At 35.9% G+C, this 20,997-nt stretch overlaps 3 protein-coding genes across 4 annotated transcripts; 1 reads left to right on the top strand and 2 right to left on the bottom strand.

Moving 5' to 3' along the window:
• Positions 1-1,505: 1,505 nt before the first annotated feature.
• LOC125865193 (pentatricopeptide repeat-containing protein At2g17033) lies at positions 1,506-3,449 on the top strand. The gene is made up of 2 exons (XM_049545386.1): positions 1,506-1,856; positions 2,083-3,449. The coding sequence occupies exons 1-2, from the start codon at positions 1,572-1,574 to the stop codon at positions 3,175-3,177; spliced, it is 1,380 nt and encodes a 459-aa protein (XP_049401343.1). The 5' UTR covers positions 1,506-1,571; the 3' UTR covers positions 3,178-3,449.
• A 1,310-nt stretch (positions 3,450-4,759) lies between these two features.
• Positions 4,760-9,543, bottom strand: LOC125865190 (mechanosensitive ion channel protein 6-like). Its single transcript, XM_049545383.1, has 5 exons — positions 7,370-9,543; positions 6,515-6,638; positions 5,937-6,230; positions 5,361-5,563; positions 4,760-5,217 (listed from the first exon to the last, which is right to left on the bottom strand). Exons 1-5 carry the CDS (start codon positions 9,382-9,384, stop codon positions 4,929-4,931), a joined length of 2,925 nt encoding a protein of 974 aa, XP_049401340.1. The 5' UTR covers positions 9,385-9,543; the 3' UTR covers positions 4,760-4,928.
• A 1,750-nt stretch (positions 9,544-11,293) lies between these two features.
• On the bottom strand, positions 11,294-20,583 carry LOC125865191 (serine/threonine-protein kinase STY46-like). Of its 2 annotated transcripts, XM_049545384.1 has the most exons (16): positions 20,158-20,583; positions 19,683-19,797; positions 19,162-19,235; positions 18,900-19,016; positions 18,511-18,565; positions 17,896-18,006; positions 17,310-17,360; positions 16,636-16,808; positions 16,448-16,555; positions 15,732-15,805; positions 15,438-15,613; positions 13,729-13,824; positions 12,661-12,741; positions 12,526-12,579; positions 12,269-12,403; positions 11,294-11,583 (listed from the first exon to the last, which is right to left on the bottom strand). In XM_049545384.1, exons 1-16 carry the CDS (start codon positions 20,349-20,351, stop codon positions 11,503-11,505), a joined length of 1,695 nt encoding a protein of 564 aa, XP_049401341.1. In that variant the 5' UTR covers positions 20,352-20,583; the 3' UTR covers positions 11,294-11,502. The 2 variants fall into 2 exon arrangements, 1 of the variants encoding a protein (XP_049401341.1); XR_007446324.1 differs by lacking the exon at positions 11,294-11,583 and having other exon boundaries at positions 12,661-12,757.
• Positions 20,584-20,997: the final 414 nt, after the last annotated feature.

Genomic DNA, 20,997 nt, shown 5'->3' with positions numbered 1-20,997 from the left:
TATCAGCATACAATATTTGATTATTATGATAGAGAATGAATAAGTCACTCATTACACCAAACATGGTGAAGTGATGCAATGCTATTGGAGTTTGTTTCAATTGGAGATGCTTTGCTATTTGCACTCTAAGGGGTCGTTTGGTAGAGTATATAAGAATAATGCTGAATATGATGTATTAGTAATGCATGCATTAGTAATGCAAGCATTAGTAATGCTTGCATTAATTATGCTTGCATTATTTCTTATACATTGTTTGGTTTGATGTATTGAAAATAGCAAGCCTTGTATAAAGACTATTAAAAAAATATTTGTTTACAAAAATACCCCCACATTCTTTTACAAAAATAATAATAATAATAATAATAATAATAATAATAATAATAATAACTATTATTATTAGAGGGTAGTTTTGTCATTAGTTAATCTAATGCATGCATTAAAACTATTGCATTGCTAATACCTAGAAATCCATGGTATTAGCAATACACACCTTAATACACAATAGAGTGTATAACTAATGCAAGCATTAGTTATACATAGGTTGGAAAAGAGTACCAAACAAGGTACTAGTAATACACAATGCTAATGCATGCGTTATTTTTCCTAATACACTCTACCAAACGACCCCTAAGTGGATGTATAATGCACTTTATTTCTGCTTAGTATTTACATTGGTCTACGTCTTTCGTTTGGATATGCGGTTCAAGCGTGTATCTATGCCGATATCAATGTTATATAACCTCTAAATTGTAATTAGCTTTGTATGGCTTCTCGATTTTCATAATCTTTACAAACTTAAATTCATGTTAGTCTAATATAATATTATATATAATAAAAATTAATTTTATGGACTCGTGGATGAATGCAAGAAAGAAAACTTATACAATAAGGTTGTGATTCGTGAAATAGAACTAGAAGCCCTTATTATTTGTACAAAAAATTGTATTGTTATTTGTACAAAAACCTCTATCAAGACTAACAACCTTAGAAAATGTTGAATTTAAAGTAATATATTAACATAGACTAAAACTTAAATCTAAAAAAAAATTATATAATGAAGTAGCGAAAACTCGTAAAATAGAACTACAAGCCCTTTGTATTGTGCATTTGTACAAAAACCTTTGCCAAGACTAACAGTCTTAGAAAATATTGAATCTATAGTAAATATATTAACATATACTAAAACTTAAATCCTTACGCAAGGTGAAGCTATAGAGCACATGTTACGATTTAGCCCAAATCTAATTAATTTATGTCCAAAATATTTGTTAGGTACTAAAAAGAGTGTAAAATAACAAATAAAACTATTAAAACTTAGTAAAAATTAGACGGGTTGATTTATGATCCATTACTAATCCGTTATCTAACTCGTTTGACCCAACTCATTAAATCTTAACTTGTTTATTGTTTTGATTCATTTTAACTTGTTCAAATTTAATTCAATCTGTCCAAATTTAATCCAATCCGCCTGACATGCTCCACCAACGCAACTGCCCGTACAGTTAAAATTGGAGTATCATAGTGATAGGAAGATAGTACTAGTTGATTGATTAATTCCTAAATCTCTTGAGATGATTGGAAGTATCCTACTTCCGACGCCGGCACAACTGTTAAGTCACCGGCTAAGCCTCTGGAACCGCCGTCCACGGCCAGATCCTTGGTGCTCATTGAGCAAACAGGGCCACCGCTTTCTCTCCACCCTTATCGCCACCGACTCCGACGATATCTCCGCTACCCGCCACTTACTTCGCAAATTCGTTGGCTCATCTTCCAAACACGTCGCTCTCAGTACTCTATCTCACCTTGTATCTCCTACTACTACCTCTCATTATCGCCTCTGTTCTCTTGCCCTCCCCGTACGTCTCTCTCTTATCGTGTATTTCAGTTTGTCCTCGATTCACTGTGACGCAGAGTGTTTATTTGCAGTTATGTTTTTCATTTTTTCCTACTAACTGATCACCGCTAAGTATGACTCAATGCGAAGCAAATTGTTTGTTTTCAGCTGTATCATTATGTGTTTCAATTTTGTCATACTTGTTTTCGATAAGTTTGATTAAATGCAAAGCAAAATGCTTTCTGCAGTTGTATATGGAAATCAGTGAAGCGTCATGGTTTGATTGGAACTCGAAACTAGTGGCAGACTTGATTGCATTGCTTTACAAGCTAGAGAGATTTGATGAAGCTGAAACCCTAGTTACTGAAACGGTATCTAAATTGGGAAGCCGAGAACGAGATTTGTGCAGTTTCTACTCTCAATTAATCCATTCACAATCTAAGCACAATTCGGAGAGAGGAGTTTTGGATTTTTGTACAAAACTGAAGCTTGTTCTCTTGCGTTCCTCGTCTGTTTATTTGAAGCAACGAGGGTATGCCTCAATGGTTGAAGGATTTTGTCTTATTGGATTACCGCGTAAAGCTGAGGAATTGATGGAAGAGATGAAGGAATTAGGACTGAAATTGTCAAAGTTTGAATTTAGGTCTCTAGTTTATTCATATGGGAAATCAGGATACTTGAGAGATATGAAAAGGATTGTAGTTGAAATGGAGAGTATGGGTTTTCAATTAGATACAGTTAGCTTGAATATGGTGCTTAATTCATTTGGATCTCACAATGAGTTGTCAGAAGTGGTTTCGTTGCTCCAAAAAATCGAAGCTTCAGGTGTTCCATTTTCTATTAGAACTTACAATTCAGTTTTGAATTCCTGCCCAACAATTAGTCTATTACTGCAAGATCTGAAGAGTGTCCCTCTTTCTTTGGAAGAGTTAATGGGCAATCTGGATGAGAATGAAGCGGTTTTGGTTAATATATTGGTTGGATCCTCGGTTTTGGAGGAGACAATGCAGTGGAAGCCTTCAGAGTTGAAGTTGGACTTGCATGGAATGCATTTAACCTCTGCTTATGTGATCATATTACAATGGTTTCATCAGCTTCAATGCAAGTTTCTTGCTGAAAATCGTGTTCTTCCAGGTGAAATCATAGTGGTGTGTGGAGCAGGAAAACACAGTGTTGTTAGAGGAGAATCCCCTGTGAAACGGTTGATCAAGGAAATACTACTGCAGATTGGATGTCCACTCAGGATTGATAGGAAGAACGTTGGATGTTTCATTGCTAAGGGAAAAAGTTTCATGGAGTGGTTATCAAATTATAATGCCACTATACATGAAAGGATATCATGACAGTCACAAGTCCTAGATGTTTAATACATTAAGATGATATCACATAAGACCGCAAGAAGAAGCAGAAGAGGTTGAATTTGATTGATCCTTATCATACCAGTTGGTTATGATTGAGTAGAAACACGATTATCTGATATCCTCAAACATGCACTTTTCTGTTACAATAGCGAGACAGCTGATAAGAGAAAGGTAAATCATCATTAATTGTTGAAGCATGTCACTTTTTGTTGAACAATTATCGTCAGCTATTGAAGCATCTAAAATTTTGCTGATTACCACGAGCTGTTCTAGCATTTAATATTTGGTTATTGGCCTAAATTACCTGTGTTTCACAATTGCAAAACTCTTGCATAGAAGTCCAGCAAACAAATCGAGCTGCATAAGCAGTTCAATGCAGCTCAGAAGTAAGCAATCACAGCGTTTTGCACGCAAAATGGAGAAACAAATTTTTGCAAGATATCCTGTGTAAGCAATATATGAAATCATTACTCTCGCAGGCTTTATAAGCAAATTCTTAAAGATCAAGGTCATTGTTTGGGTGATTATTCATAATAGTGGAAGACAAACATGAGCGCAAAACCTATTTGCAGCATAGATTGCTCTACCTAACCAATCACATTACAATGTCTACAGCTCCATAGAGAAACATTGTGTAGTCTCATGATGGTATCCAAAGAACTGTCAGCAATAATTCAACATCCACCACTCTGCAAGATTTGCAAGACCAACGGTGGACTAAGGAGTATTTACAAGTTCTTTGGGTCAAGAAGTAGGAACCTCTCCAACAAGTATCAAAGAACAATCTTGGTCTCCGCAGCAAGAGGCAATAATGATGTAGCTCCAACATGAACAATAATTCTGTGCAGCCGTGCTTCAGTATTTCTGATGTCCAGCCGCAGATTTTAAGCAAGGTCAGCAGGAAGTTAGTTATGTCCCATTAGTTTATTCGTGGTATGATGATAAATATTAGATCAATGATCAGTAGGTGGAAAGGATTCCTGTACTAAAAGAATTTGGGCAACTGAATGCAATTCACTCAACTAACCACTTCCTTCTTGCGAAAGCCATATTCAATGCAAGGGGACTTGCTAGCTTACTATTAATCAAAAGAATCTCACTTCAAAGTAATTTAGCTAAAGCCAGCTCCTATTAAATTTATCATTACTAGAAATGTTGCGCTTTATGGGCTCGTCTATACGTGAATCCTCCAATATTACAATCTTACTTGATCCCAATTCATCCCCGAACTGTATGTTCTTGTAATCCATTTTCATTCTACATTATAAAAATATCCTTGTTATCTCCCCTTGATTGATATATTCATCTTTTGTAGGCAGGGATAGATGTGTATAGCAGGTATAATAGGCATTGATAGATGTGCATCCTCGATAGCATATAGCGACACACACACTCACTATTTTCGGTTCAAGCTCTTTTATATAATGCATGATTTTTTTTAAAAATAGCATATGTATTTATACTGATTTTACTTCCATTGTCACTATGTGGATGAAGTGGTACTTTGTATCGCAAATCCCGAATCTGCATATATTAGAAGGTAAAAACTGCTAATTATTGAAAACTTGTCTACTTTCAAAAGTGGAAAACAACTTCTGCATAGACCATCAAGGGTAAGACACCAAAAACCCCGTGGCCTGAATGTCCTATTCTAATAAAAGAACATCAAAAATATAACTCTCGCCTTTAGAAATTGGAGCATCTGTGAGCCAATTCCTATTAGATTTTCATGTTTAATTCCCAGCAGTAGGCCAAGTTGAGGGAACCCTGTTGGAGGTAATGGGAGGCATACCACGAACATTGATGTCAATGGGATATAGGCGGTACTCAATGTCGAACTCTTTGAAAACTTTAATCATCTCCTCAATCAATTGAGCTCGTCTGTTCCATCTCTCTCCCATGTCCTGATGGTTAACTCTATGTCTGATCCATACAGAAAGTTTCAACCTGTTTAGATCTTCTAGGTTCATCAACACCACCGAAGGAGAGGGATACCAGTGGTCCTTCTTGTTCTCAATATAACTGCAATAGCAAACCACAAAGATTATGTCCAATCATAACTCATACTTGTTTAAATCTTCCAGGTTCTACATACTTTCTTCAAACTTCAAAGTACTCATAGTGGTGATAAAAGATTATATTGGATGACAAAAACAAACATATACCTGATTATTCTTTGTTTCATAGCAGCAATTTTCTCTGCTGGTGTAGAAATGTGGACCGTAAAATCAACCGAGTCTCCCATATCAGGACTGCGGTAGTAATTGCCAATAGGTCGTGTTAAAAGAGTGCTATTTGGATATATTATCTTTTGGTTGTCAAACCTCAGAAAGACGGTAGTTAAAATATTCATCTCTTCGACAATCATCTGAAAATTGAAAATAAATAAATCAGGCCTTACTAAACACATAAATACACTAACAATAATATTACTTACCACTCTTCCATTTTCTATGATACATAAATACACTAACAAGAATGACACCTTTTTATATTTGGAAAGTTTTTCACGTAAACTTCCCCTTTTACCCTTAATGACATGTTCTTATAACCATAGAATTGTCATGACACATTTAAGATCACAAGCTCTAACGGTGCTTTTGGTATGTGTCAAAAGTCTTTCTTTCTTTAAGTTATATGACTTATCTGACACTGTCATGTAAAATGAAAAGGATGGAGTATTATTATGGTTGAATAGACATAACAAAGTGGAAAAAAGATCAAGAAAGTATGCTATATACCTGAACTGCATCAATCTCACATCGGTCGCCCACATCAAAGGGATGCATCACAAATAAGAAAATAATAGATTCAAATATGGTTTTGCATGTGTTTCCAAATACAAATGCCACAACAACGACTTGAGAGCTGATGAAGAGCAAGAACTTGCTGGTTGCGATCCCTAAAATCACAAGGCAGATGACCAGAATGATGATGCTGACTAAAACATTCACCATCTGATGAAGTTTGTTCACTGCTGTTTTTGTATCATTTAGCGTCAAAGCTAGAGCTCTCCGTTCTCTGAATGCATTCACCTACAAAAATTAAGGATAGTTATTTGATACTCCTGTTTGTGTATGCAATTTGATAAGACCACAAGAGTTTGTGCTCAACTTCATCAAGAATTAATGTGCAAAAAGGTACAGGTAAACTCCTTGCGGATATATCTTGTATCCACTGGCATACAGTCAGTGCAATTTAACTTGTTGTTGAAGGGTCCTTGTCTTATTTCCAGGTTATATTAGTTCCACTTATTGGGGGTAATTTCTTTTAAAGTGATTTAGATGTTAAATCCATTGCTTCTATGATCATTTCTTACCACCCAGTTCTTGAGTGATGCTTTACTGATCTTTTCTCTGTCTGGTGATCCTTCCACAAGATTCATAGTCTTCAAAGCTTCTTCTTCTCGCAAGAAGCTACTTAAGTCCTTCAGATAGATGAACCTGTTAGAAGAACAAAGTTTGGGACTAAATTTACTGAAGTAATATGACCAGTTGACTGTTTTTTTTAAGTCTATGCTGCTTTTGTCTGACATAGCAAGTATCAAAAGATATGGAAAAGTGTAACTGATCAAAACTTTAAGAATTAAGATTAATAAAAGTCACACTACACCAGGTAGCTGGCTAAACCTAAGCTGGATATCGGCATGCAGTTCAACAGTAGTAATTCCAAAATTGGACATAATTCAGGAATCAGGACTATGAAATGGTTATCTCCATAAATTAGGTACTATTATTTAACAAGAAAGATACCCGTAAAAGGATCACAAACTGTGGGAAATTACAGATATGTATCTTTCCATACTGTCTTCTTTTGTGTTATCTGTATTAGCACAAGATGAGGGGGAAGAAGCAGCAGGACAAGCTAGGAAACTTGATGAATATGCGATGCTGCAAATGATCTGGTTAGTTTTTCCTTTTTTCTCTTCTTTTTTGTTATTTTTCTTGTTTTGTGAGGCCATATTCATTTATCTTTTTTCAGCTAAAAAAAGAATCTACTTGTCTCGTCCTCACAGGAAAATTAGAGAAGGTTTCGCTCTTGAAAGTCTTCAAAAACTAGTAAAATAATGTGCTCTCTTACCTTAATTTTAACCTCTAAGACGTTCGATGTCTTCTAGTTCTAGAAAAATGATTTAGATTAATTAGATGTACCTGGAAATTATGAAATTACTTACTTGGACCTAGGCTTGGCAACATTTCTGAATATTTTCCTGGCAGCAACTTTGGCCTCATATTCACTTCTTATCTGTGTAGTAGAATCATCTTCTCTTTTGGTATCGTGTATTTGCTCGTCCAACGTAGATATTACCCCATATCTTACTATTTTAATCAATCTCTTCATATTCCAAGCTGAAATATTCTTGGGATTCAACTTATGCAAATGATCAATGGATATCCCTTGGTTCAGTTCATCTGGATTTTTTGACAAGGGACCAGAAATGGCGATACTTACTGTTCTTGATGGTTTTGGTGTTGGTGTTTGCCCACCATTAACACTTGCACCTTTACTACTGTATCGAGGAGCAAGTGGGGGCCTAAGTTCTGGTGGCAACTGTGCCCCTGCAATATTCTGTAGCTTCCAAACTTCAGCCAATGTTCTGTCCTCTTCTTCTTGAGATCGATGGATTTCAAGCAAAGGCGGACCTGATAATGTCTCAATCACATACTGATTGAACAATGACTCTTGAATTCGATCGAAGAAAGTACTAACATGAAATGAAGATGCTAGGACTTTAACCATGAGAGTTTTCACCAGCCATAACATTGTCCCAATTAGCATACATATCATCAGTTTATTGATGTACCCCAAGAACTTATTAGTTGTATCAACTTTCTGATCAAACATGGAATGCCAAGCAATTAAAACCAACCCTAACCAAAGACAATTCTGGACAGGTTTTCTAACACCATAAACGAAATATAGTACCCTTTTCCGCAATAGAAAATTCCTCTCAATACAGAACACAACTAACCGAATCACCCATCCTGATAACAATCTCCCACATATTAAAACAAGAACCAAAACTAACCATTTCCACAAATGAAGTCCTCTTAATATTCTGCTCTTCAACAAAGGAATAGTAAGTGTGCAGATTAAAGCTGTACCAATTACAATAAGACTTATCCATTGTAACAGCGTCCAGCAATCGACTTTTCCCTTTTTAAATTCCTCTGGAAGATCTTCATCGAATAATGGATCGTCATCTTCCTCCTCTGGTGGCTTTAGCATCCCCGAAGTTCTTCCTAACACTCCAGATTTTAATTGACCAGATTTTCCTATTTTTCCTGATCTCCTCTCAGGTATATCAGGTGGCGGGTCAATTAGCCTTGATTTTGTCTTTACTCTCCCTAATACACTCGCTCTTCTTTGAAACGAAGTGCACCTTAGCACCTGATCACTTTCACCAGCACCATTTTTAGGAGTGTAATAAGCAGTGTTGCTGTTATTATTATCATCTGGAGAATTATTCATGTTTATGGTCCTTCTTCGGTTAAGATGCTTTTGCTCATTGGGTGTTGCATCACTAATTGCACCATCCTCTTCATCGCTCGATGAATCATTATTATAAGGTTGGTCAGGCTCGATGTCAACCACGTTACTAGATGGTGACGGATCCTGAAATGAAACTCTAAGTTCTCTTGATGTCGTATGACTATGATTGTGTGTGTGATCAGGGGGGAAATTTATTAGGGGACTGGATCCAGCAGCGCTATGATCATTTTCAGGTTTCGGTTGACTCCTCAGTTCATCCATTTCCATGTCCATGTCCAATGCCATTTCACATCCAACAGCTCTCTGTTTATTCAAGAACTGTCCAATTAGTCTGGAGGGTGGATCCTCAGACATGTCCTTGCCACGCTGGAATGTCTTCGGGACGTTGTTTTGGGGCCCGTTATTCATTTCTTCTCTCCAAAATTCATAACTCGTCTCGTGCCATAACACATTATGTTCGTTTCCATTGTTTTTTTCTCCACCATCAATCTTGACAATGACCTCTCGTCGATCATTAAGATCAATGGAGGACCTTGTTGTCAACGAGGAGGAGTTGATGGAGGAGGAAGCAGACGGGCCTTCCGGGCTTCGATGAGCCAGTATAGGTTGGTTTTCGATATCGTGGGCAGCAGAGACCTTCTTATAAGAACCGTGTGGTGTTAATGATTTCTTGAGAGATGAAGAAAGTTGATCCATGATTTATAATTCCTATGTATTCTCGAGGTTTAATTAATTTCCTCTAATCCTTCAGCCTGAAAAAAAAAACATGGTTTTGGATGAATGCTTCGGTTATGGGAAATGCTGCAATTGGAAAACGTTATATTCCTATATTGAAGGTGGGGTATAAAGTTTATGTTGTGTTGTGTTGTGTTGAGAGATGTAAAAAAAATGGTTTTCTTGGGATTGACTAATTATGGTATTGACATGGGAAAAAAAGAAGAAAAAAGAATCACGATAAATACTTACTCACATCAGACAAATGAGACAAATGATATATGTAACGATAAATGAGGAGGTTAATTAGCCAAGTTTTTTTCTTTCAACCATGCGATAAATTTGCTTTTTGGGTTGCAGCACATGAGAAGGGTTTTGTAGTTCACGTTCAAATCTTTACCTAAAAATTATCATGTCACATCAACGCATTGAATCTCAAAAATTAATGGTAATTGAACGAAGCAATTGCTTGCTTTCTTTTAAATTTGTGGATTTTGGAACAAAGCAATTGAAGACCAAGGAGTTATCAACTATTTTGACAAATAAGTGATCAAAATGGGTTGAGTTAATTAATAAATAAGATTAATTTAAAAATTACTTAGACTAAAATGGATTAAAATTGAAATGAAATAGGCTAAAATATAGATTATAATCCAACTAATTTAAAACTTCTACTCGCAAGTAAAATTTGTAATAGGAATAAAGTAAGTGCTCAACATTTTCTTTCATGCAAGTCCTTTCTAATTTCCTTTACAAATAAGTTGCACTTATTTTTAACCACAAAATATTTTAAATCTGCCAGTAAATTGCATTTACGGATTTTCCCAAATGTCTTAACATCTGCATCGGAAAAATGCCGGAACCCTTACCTTTTCTTTGGTTTTCAAAATAGGGTTATCATAAATATCTTTCCTAAAAAAAAATGGTTTTCTAATTGCATAAAACTTAGGTTAGCAACTCTACTTATTCACAAATAGCCAAGTTATTAGACGTTTCTAATTAGTTTAAAAATGGATCGTAACCCGGTGCAACTCCATCACAACTGAGAAGTGCTCCAAGTGGGCCCAATGTCTTTATTCGAATCTTGGCTATATCGTACATGTCCTTATTCACCCTAACGTACGCCATAGAAATGCCTCCAAAAAGACGAATTGTGCAAATAGAATAGAGAGAGAGAGAGCAAGGATAGAAGTCATAAATGGCTCATCAAACCAAAAATACTTATAGACTATAAAACCACAAGTTGGGTATAATCAACTTACGACTTTTAACTTATAAGTACTTTGATATTTACCAAACACATAATTAGGTCAAAAATATTTATAAGCTAATTTGACCCACTCATAAGCTTAGCTAAACAAACACTTTATGTTTCCAACTACAAGTTTAATATAAAGACTCATCATGATATCACTATTATACAAGTTATTGTTCTACTTATAGCAAAACTCAAGAAGAGGGGTGAATTGATCTCTTTTTCTAAGGTTAATATATCAGTCGACTGTCACTTTATGCAAGTCAACTACCCAGCAAATTAGAAGAGTATACAAATATAACAATCATAAAAGAGAAGGGGAACAGTTGACCTCAAATAAAACAATCATAAAAGAGAAGGGGAAGAGTTGACATAGGTGTTTCTATAATGGTTTGAATCACTAATGTGGTGCTTAGTGCATGGAACGGACTCTTCTCTTATCGCCATGCAATAACACATAATAAGAGAATAGAAAACAAAGGACCTACGACCGACTGAAAACTGGAAAAAGATTTGCTTGTTAAGACATATAAAGCACAATATTCTTGAACAATCAACAAACATCTTTGATCCGGAATGAACCGAACCGTTCCCTGGTAAACTTTGCTCAAGTTCTACAAGCTCAAACCCAAAAGCTTCTTTCTTGGTTAGCTTCTTGAACATAAGGAAGAAAATGCTAAAAGAAAAAATGACCACCTAAACAAGGGTATTTCAAAATAATTAGCAAAAAACGTTCTGGTAAATGGCAACACTGATCGGGAAAAAATCTGTACAAGGGATAAATAAGCTAGAAGTGTGTTATCAGATTATAACTTTTTATCAACATTCTCTATAAGTGTATTTACTTAGTGGTGTCCACGTCTGAGGACCGAAAAGAATCCTCCAGATGGCTTCTCCTTCCGGCGATCATCTTCCTCATCTGCAACCTGACCCATACAATAGAATGTTAACGTTTTAAACATGTCTTCACATGAGGAGAAGTCTAGGACTTTTGAAATATAAATCAAAGCAATAATAAGTAAAGTGATACAAGAACATATTCTTTTATCTAAAACTTCTTCCCTGTGCTTTAGCTCCCCCATCGTAGATGGTTCAGCCATTCCCAGTGCCACAAAATGATTGACAACTACGACGGGGTCTAAATGCATTTTCTTCTGTGTATTTAATAAGTATTGCAAGACCGAATAATACAAGGAAGGCCGGACTGCAGGGAGGGTGCTTGAAAGTAGATATGACAATTACACAACTGAAACGATGAAGAAAAGAAGGAAAGTGATTTTGGAATCTGGATGCTGAAGATTGGAGAAGAACCCTCAACCACTCATTACAAATTCACATTATGGGTGTCAAATTTGTTGAACTACATGAAAAGTGACCATTCCTTTTTGCCAACTTTATTTTTGGCGAATAAAAAATAAAATAATGCAACCTACCTCTATGCATCGGAACTTGACACATTATAGGTCTAAACGATGTTTGTTTTCACTAGGTGATTCAATTCATGTATTGTAATCTATCAATTATTCGTGTTGTATGTATTTACATTAAATTATTCACCAGAGCAACAATAAATATAGGATTGATTGGGTAATGTAAAAGAAAAGCGCATACCTCTTTTGCTACTTGCTGCAATGTCTCTATTATCTCAGGAAAATCAGGCCTTGATGTTGGATCTCGTTGCCAGCATTTCTCCAGTAACTCAGCAATTTTTGGATGAGTATGTTTGGGAATAGCAGGTCGCAACCCCTGAAATCCATTAGAAAAGAACTATCACCATATATGTATTTTCTTTAATATGTGTCTGCATGCTTGTTAGGCACAAGTATGCATCCAGCGATCATGGTCACATTTGATAATATCTATCATACCTTCTGGACAACTCCAATGGCAGCTTGTAGTGGGGTCAAGTACTCATATGGCAGCTGATAATCAAATAAAAAGATATAAATACAATGAAAAACAACACAAAATGACTAAATATCAAAATAACCACAGATAAATACCTTTCCAGTCATCAATTCCCATAACAGAACCCCAAAACTGAAAATATCTGCTTTGTGATCATATGGCTTGTGTTCTATAACCTTCAAGAACAAAGATCTGTTATAAGAAAATGCAGGTACAGTAACAATTAAATTAAGGCAAACAAATCTTCAGACTTGGAAAATGGTTAAGTCGTCTAGTCCCTCCAATCTTATGCCCTCAACTTACTTTGGTACCCATAAGTTGGTCTGGACTCTGGACACCATGGTTATAAGAAAGAGAGCTATTCTGCATATAAGTCTACAGGTTGACAGAAGGAGCTGTTTAACTAACCCTATAACCCACCAAAATACTTTTTCTTTTGGGAAAAATACATGGTATTTGGTCAACTTCTCAAATAGATGGCATATCGGGTTTTTGGTATTGACCCAACTTTTGGCCTACTCGAACAAAATGCTTATGCACATATCTTCTTTTGGGTAGAGCAAAGACAAGACCTGAAGAAAACGAAAGAAAACCTTCTATAGTTGGTCTATAGGCCGGAACCTCTCTTGATAAAATTCATCAAGGTTGACAAACTATGGATGTACCAAAACTTAATGGAGAAGCATTATTGAAAAATCATATACCAGATTAAAGGAAAGATTGTTGCTGGGTTAATGGGACAGTTGATTGCATAAATTGGATTACACACAAGTTACTAAAGAATATTCTACATGGATATGAGTGCTGAAACTGCTAAAACATAAAATGATAAAATTCAACTGAAGCCACAGTTAATTCTGGAACTAAAAGTCTAATTTTACCTTAAGAATCTGAATTTTCCATTAGAAGCAAATACCAGACTAAAGCTAAATTAGAGGTGTTCGGTCATAATCGGGCATACATTGGCATTTCAACCAATTGCGATCTCCCTTTCTGTATGTTTATCCTTTTATAACTTCACCTTCTTTGGGTGTCGTATCTAATATGCACACTTTAAATTTAAGATCTGCATAGCTCAGTCCTTACTCAAGGTTCAGTGCTAGCTTAGGTAGTTGTAAGACCAAATATACTGGTTGATAATAATGTTGATGACCAAAGCATACCTCAGGGGCCATCCATCTATAAGTCCCTGTCTCCGCCGTCATGACACCAGTTTGTGCCTTCACTCTGGCAACACCAAAATCAGCCACTTTAACAACCTGAAATAATAAAAGTACAGGGTAAAACTTGATATGAAACAGAATATATTGTGTTAGCACAGTGGCTAGATGAAACTAGAAAAAAACTGATTATTTATGAAAGGCCTTAGAAATGAAAGCCGACAAGAAGAATGACAGTTTGCTATTGCATGGCTTTGGCAAGCTAATTTAGGTCCTTGTGGTAGAAAAAGGGACATGATGCATATGATTTCCAAGAAATTTAGAATATAAAAAACCTTCTATGCTATAAGTACGAAAACAGAAACAGACTGTCAACTGCAAACAACTGAAAATCCAACTAATACCCTCAAAATTCACCAACAACTGATTTCAAGAGATTGAGAGGATGAACTATAGTCCAAGAAAAGGTACTAATGCTACAACCAAGCAAACCATGCCACAAACTCAGAATATTTTGGTTAGTCCAAGAAAATTCACCAAAGAGTTTAATTCAACTTGAACTGTACTCACAAAATTTGATGAAAACTAAAGAATCGAAAGTAAAAGTAGCATCTTAAATCCGTTTCACACAGTTCTGTCTCCAGTTTTAGACTAGGACTGTAGGCAGAGCTGGTGTACATTATAAGACAAGGAGCATGTCAACCTCTTTGAATATTCCAATCTTTTTCTTTTTACTAAAGGAGGCTTCAGACTGTAAAGATTTTGCTTCGTCATATTCAGTTTTCCATGTTATTGTATATTATGAATTAGTAATAATCAGCCTTGAAGTATTAGTTCCTTCCTCTTTGTCTAACTTCAAACTAGGAAACTGCTTACAGCTTACTAGCTAAATTCATAGAAAATAACGAGAAAAATACATTTTCCCCTATCCCCAAAAGTGTTGGGAAGAGTTTAGACCATCCTTTCTTTCCCTTCCCATTCTTGAACAAGATAACAACAACATACCCGGTGTAGTCCCACACAGTGAGGTTCGGGGAGGCTGGAGTAGAGTGTATACAGACCTTACCCCTACTTCACGGAAGAAGAGAGGCTACTTCCGAAAGACCCCCGGAATTTTGTTCAGCCTTAAATATGTTTATAACATGCAGTTTTGGTTCTGCCCACACCATGAAACTTGAATTTCTTGATAAAGCTCACACTAAAAGATGATCTTCTTGCTAAGTGCCATATCAGATTTACAATCTAAGGATGGAAATTTCTATGGGAACCCCAAAACCCGAATATAAGTTATCTTTCTCATATCTTTATTTTGGTTATGTCCCAAGTTCAAGAAGCTCATCAATAAGATGAACATACTTTCACTTAGCAAATGAGTCAGATAAAAAACATAAGTTTGAGATATTTTTAGCTAAGAAGTCCAATTAATTCTTGGATGACATCTCTGATGGCTATCCAATATGCAATTGAAGAACTAATCCTTCGGTTTATGAAATTATCTCTCCTTCATATCTGCAGTCAAATATAAGTTGCACAAACTACAACTTACTAAAGCAAGATTCAGTCTCATATTCAGTTAGTTAATGATAAAAGATGTACTGGTACAGATTATGCAATTAATAAATCTTATTATGCAAATTGAAAGCTGAAAACATCTACCAATAACATAGACAACAAACATCTACATTATTGTGCTTATTGAGATAATATCTTACTTCATTTTCATCCATCAGAAGATTGGCAGCCTTCAAGTCTCTGTGTATGATGTTATTCTGGTGCAGGTAATTCATCCCTTTTGACACATCAATTGCTACTTTGAGCAAAGTAGGGAATTTGAAACTGCCCTTTTGTTTGTGTAAGTAGTCATACACGCTTCCTCCAGACATGTACTCTACAGTTCAGAAAATTAAAGTAAGGTCATTAGTAAGAAAACTCATTCGGAGGAGGCAAGTAGAAGAAAACCAAATGTTGTCTGTAGTTTAATTTCCCCGATTAAGCTATTAATATACCTGTTACTATACACAAGTTTGGAGGCCTGGTACATGCCCCTATGAATTGGACAACATTTTTATGACGAACTTTTCTGCAAGCACAGTCAAAATGAAGTGTCAGATAAATTAAATCTTGAAATTATATCGTCCTTGCCTAACCAACACACACCCAATTGCATCCAAGTATGGAAAATAGATCAGAGAAATCAAATCTTGAAATTATATAGTCTGTGTGTACCCAACACATGAACACACCCTATTGCGTCCCAGAAAGGAAAACAGAACAAACGCGTAGAAAAAAATATATTGGCTGATTGATCAGGAATGATAGCTAAAGTATTATTGAAACATAGTGACTCTTCGGATATGAGCGATCTGCTATTTCATTAAGCTAGTTTTAAGAGCAAAAGAAGGGAACGCAAATCAATCAGATGAGAACATTTGCATGTCAACACGTGTACTTGCAGCAGTATAAAGCAGTAGAAAACAATGAATACTTGCTCTCACCCAATATAGAAGTAAAAGCAGTTCTCCCAACATTATACCAACAAATCAAATCTTGCTCAATTGCAGGACACAAAAGTGATCTCAGGACAAAACAAAACTAGAGACAGAAAAGATAATGGTAACTAAGAATGACGTTGTCAGTTCATAATAGGCTAACTGCATAGAAAGAAGACGAGGTTTATCTAAAACAGCCATAACCTCCACAGGTACTATGATATCCAACAAACCTCATGATATAAACTTCTTGGGCAAACTCCTTTTGCAATTCTGTGTTCAAGCGCTCAGATTTGAGGATCTTGATAGCTACTTCCTGACTGCAGTATGTACCTTTGTATCTGAAACAATCAGATAACTAAATAAGTTACTCTGAAACCAAAAATGATCATAGATATGATTTAGTCCACAACAAACTTACAAGTCACCATATGAACCAGAAGCAATCTTGTTGCCAAATTTGAGAAGCTGATGATCAATTTCCCAGACATCAACGCCATCACAAGGTATTGTCACAGGATCAAGTTCACATTTGATGAGTGTTTTGTTCTCCTTTCTAAAAGATTCTGATGGACTTTGACTAGGTGAAGATTTCTGCATCGCATTACTCCAATTAAACAACAGTAAAATATGTGGGCACTCAAATTAACTACACCTCCAGACATTTTTACAACAAATACAAGTAGATCTATGGGGAGCTTCATATGGAAAGAGAACCCAATTAATTAGCTTGTAGCATTTCCTACTAATGCAGATTGAAACTTAAAACATATAAACACATAAAATTAGCATAGGAATTCAAAAGCTTGTCCAAATAAAAAGACCACTTCTGACCACTACTAGGAACGAATTTGACCATGGACTAAAAACAAGCCCATTAATAAAACAGGTTTGCCAAATTTTTTTAGCATTTTGATGAAATCGATACATATTCTAGTTTTTTTTTTTTTTTTTTGATTTGCACCGGGTGTCCGAGTCTCTTTGAGCCCCGACTAATCCCGGGGGTGCACAGGCCCTCGGCAGTCGATACATATTCTAGTTTTGAAGCATCAGTATTGGTTGGCTTAACTTAGGTAGGGCAAAACCAGGAGATACCTCAATCTTCAGAATTTCCCTTTTCAATGCCATTCGAAGCTGCTCAATTTCCTGAAATGAGACCACAGGAAAACAAGCATCCATCAGCATCCTTACCTTTAATTGAGTGATAGAGTTGGCATGTGAACTAAGCATCATGCTACTTGTTCTCTCTTTTTTTTTAGAATGCTAATAACCGCCACTTATTCACTCTTTTTGGAAGATAGATACTCACTTATGCTAAAACATGGAAATACGACATTGAATATTTACTTAGTAAGCAACTGCAGAAAGTGCCCCATTCCATGAGCCAGGAAAAGCACTTTCTAGACCAGTACTTTCTTCTCCCTAGTTTAGAGATTGAAGATGAAAAGTAATCAAAATTCATTTTTTCAACTAATTACATGAAACAACTGCATAACTTCGGTTAGAGAGATTTATATACTTCATATTCAGGAAAGGACATAAGAATACGATAAAATGGAGATAAAAGATGCTACATTATCTACAAGTTCTTTGTATTAGGTGAAAAGCTATAATAGGACCTTAAGCTAAGAGCGGATCCAAGTGAAATTTTGCAACAGTGTAAAAGCAACAGAAAATATACCTCATAGGGCCAACCATCAACAACGAAAACATCTAGGGAGTAGCCATCAACAGAGGAAAATACATGTGCTTCCTGGATGTTCAGCCCAAGCTCGGCTAGTAATGAAGTTAACTGTCACACATTGACGGGATTCATTAATGCTTCACAGTTTTTAAATTTTAGAAGTATGTGAACTAATATACGCTGCAAAATTTAAAATTTGTAAAATGAAGTCTTCTAGCAGTACCACATCACAATCCAAAAAGAACAGGCAGGCTTTTATGAATTATTGTGTCCCCCAAACCAAGTGTCACCTATGGTTCTTGAAACATCAAGACATAAAACCACAATAGTCTTTACCTTCTAAGATGTTGGTCAAATAACTATATTCCCACCTACCCACCCCACAAAAATCCCAACACCTAGAAAAGGAATCATTAAGATTCAGAAACAATTAAAACTATACATGGTTGGTAGACATTGGTTTTAACAATAGAAATGTGAGCAGTCTTAACTGTCAAATCCAAAGCTCTCTTCTGATCCCACCTCTACACCGGCATGGGTGTACATTTTCTATCAAACGGACTAGTATGTTGCTAAGTAATATATATCAAACAATAAAGCACATCCAACTACCTGGCTGAGGAGCTTGGGCTTGTCATCAGTTGAAAACGTAATTTCATGCATTGGCCTGTCATAATTATGTACTATGTTTAGTAGTGAGCTCCACAATATAAGCAAAAATGGCATACAGGAAAAGGGAACAGAGTTGAAATGCTCCATCTTGATGAAATTAATGTAGTCATAATTTTCAAATGAGTGATGGTCATGCATACACGCATTACAGTGAATGAGTTAAAAACACAGATTTCGGAAAAACAATGAGAATGATCACAGCAATAATGTGGGTACAGATTATTCGAAGCGTTTTGCGGGTGGCCTCTATGCATCATCATCATGTTATAGGGATAAAATAGTTCAGGACATAAACTAAGATACCAAATTTAAATCTCAAGATCGTATACCGTAACAAATTTCCACAAGTGACAGTAACATCCTCATCTTGAACTTCAGATTTGCTAGCTTCAAGAGCAAGTGCTTCGAGATTAGGGGAAGAACCAAAGGCAGGTAGAGGAAGGACACTACACATTAAGATGGAGGGAACATATTAATATAATCAAATATCGAAGGTTATACTGAAGGAATACTTGAAGGATGCGACAAAGCGTCAAATAAACAGTACTAAAAGGCAGTAAATGTCCCATGTGAGACAGTTATTTCAGGTACCTTCGGCTAATTTCCTTGGTTGCAGAGTGAAATGGAACAGGGTCTGCTGAGTTTCCATCAGGAACTGGAGTAACCTGCATAATGCCACGTTTGATTCAACACGCAACTCCGAGTAGCTTAAGTTAGAAATGAAGCAAATAACAATGCAAATAGAAGAACAAAAAAGCATGCAATTGGCATTGTTTCAGACTACCCGGTTAGAACGAAACTTGAAACTGAAATTACCTGAAACTTAAAGACTTCATTGGATGTAGATTAAACATTTAAGATGTAGAGATAAAAGAAGACGATAGAATCTAATTCAATGAAATGTCTGATAAACTATACTCTTCCAGATGCAGATGTTTTACCATACAAACTCAACCTTTCTATATTCCTACACAGCATGCTTGAACTTATGATAACAATATGCTAACAGCTGAGCTACTAATATTCCATTACTCTAGGAAAATGAACATTTTAGTGGCCATTCATATGACACCACACCGAAACCAAGATTCTATCCTGCAAAAGGAACTAACCTGCACCAGCCGGACATCAAAGGCCGGTCTATTAGCCGGATCATGTGCGAGATGTAATAACCGCTTGTGCGTGAGTACATCTTCTGCACTTTCAACATTCACATCTAACGCGTACCTTAAATGCAGAAAAACAAATTAATCAGTAAGTCAATTGTAAAACTACGCAACAGCTTATTCACAAATTACAATAATTTGCAACTTCCTGCATCCAAACCACACATCTTTAAAAGTATCTGCAAACCAGAAGAATCATCAACAAAAACAAATTGGCACACTTCATCAAACTCTTATCTCGATCTATAATTTTCACATTCACCAGCTAAACGAAACAAAAATTAATAGCCTCAAAAATATTAACCGGATAAGTACAAATCTCATCAACCATAACCGCACCACAATTGACTCAATTCCCAATAAGCACAAATACATTCGAGATCATATCTTAATATACATATTACTGTAGGAAGATAGCTACCTAGTAGGAAGACGATTAAAGTGAGCCCAAAGCTCATCATCAAAACCAGGCTGTTGAGCCTCATCGTTATTAGATTCCTTGAGTCTACGAAGAACCTCATTATAAACCTCCAACTTTTTTCTGTGTTGCCGGCTGTTCGCCGGCGCTGAATCCACCACTCTACTACCACAACTCCCCGTATCCTCCATCACCATTTGAGCAACTCTCTCTTCTACAATCTTCTCCAATGTGCCCAAAACTCTAAAACCAGAAATCAAAAATTACCGTAGGAATTATTATATTATATAAAAGGAAAAAATGGCGCAGTGGTTTTGAGGGAGCAATTGATTTGTTTTCTTCTCTATCCAATTCAAGTTTTCTTTGGGTTTAATTAAACCTTAATTAGCATTTGTTTTCCCTTTTAACCTTTGGGCTTTTATAATTATTTTGGTCTCGTGGATATTGTAAAAGAAAAAATATTAATTAGTCTGTACTATGAGTATATAAAAAAAGATTTAATCTCGAAGAATTAGTATGTGACAAGAAAAACCGATCAAGCTGCCGCATCACAAAAGGTAATACCCCTTGAGTAGTATTAATTGTCACTCCTTATTTTTAAAACGGCCCCATCAACTAGATCCACCAAAATCAAAGGCGAAGCTAGGTGGGGTTCGTGAATTCAGATAAATTTATTAATTTTTTTGTAAATTTTGTATTTATATTAAAATAATAAATAAATATATATGTATATTAACTTGTGAATTCCTAACAAAATTGATTAACAATTCAGTGGTAAAGAAAGGGTGGTAGAAATGCCTCTTAATCCTGACTCCCTTGCCAAGATGGAGAAGTACTTGTACC

The sequence above is a fragment of the Solanum stenotomum genome, chromosome 5 (assembly GCF_019186545.1).
Source record: "Solanum stenotomum isolate F172 chromosome 5, ASM1918654v1, whole genome shotgun sequence".
NCBI lineage: Eukaryota > Viridiplantae > Streptophyta > Magnoliopsida > Solanales > Solanaceae > Solanum > Solanum stenotomum.
Note: the sequence above shows the minus strand (reverse complement) of the source record. Positions and strands in the feature narration are given on the sequence as shown.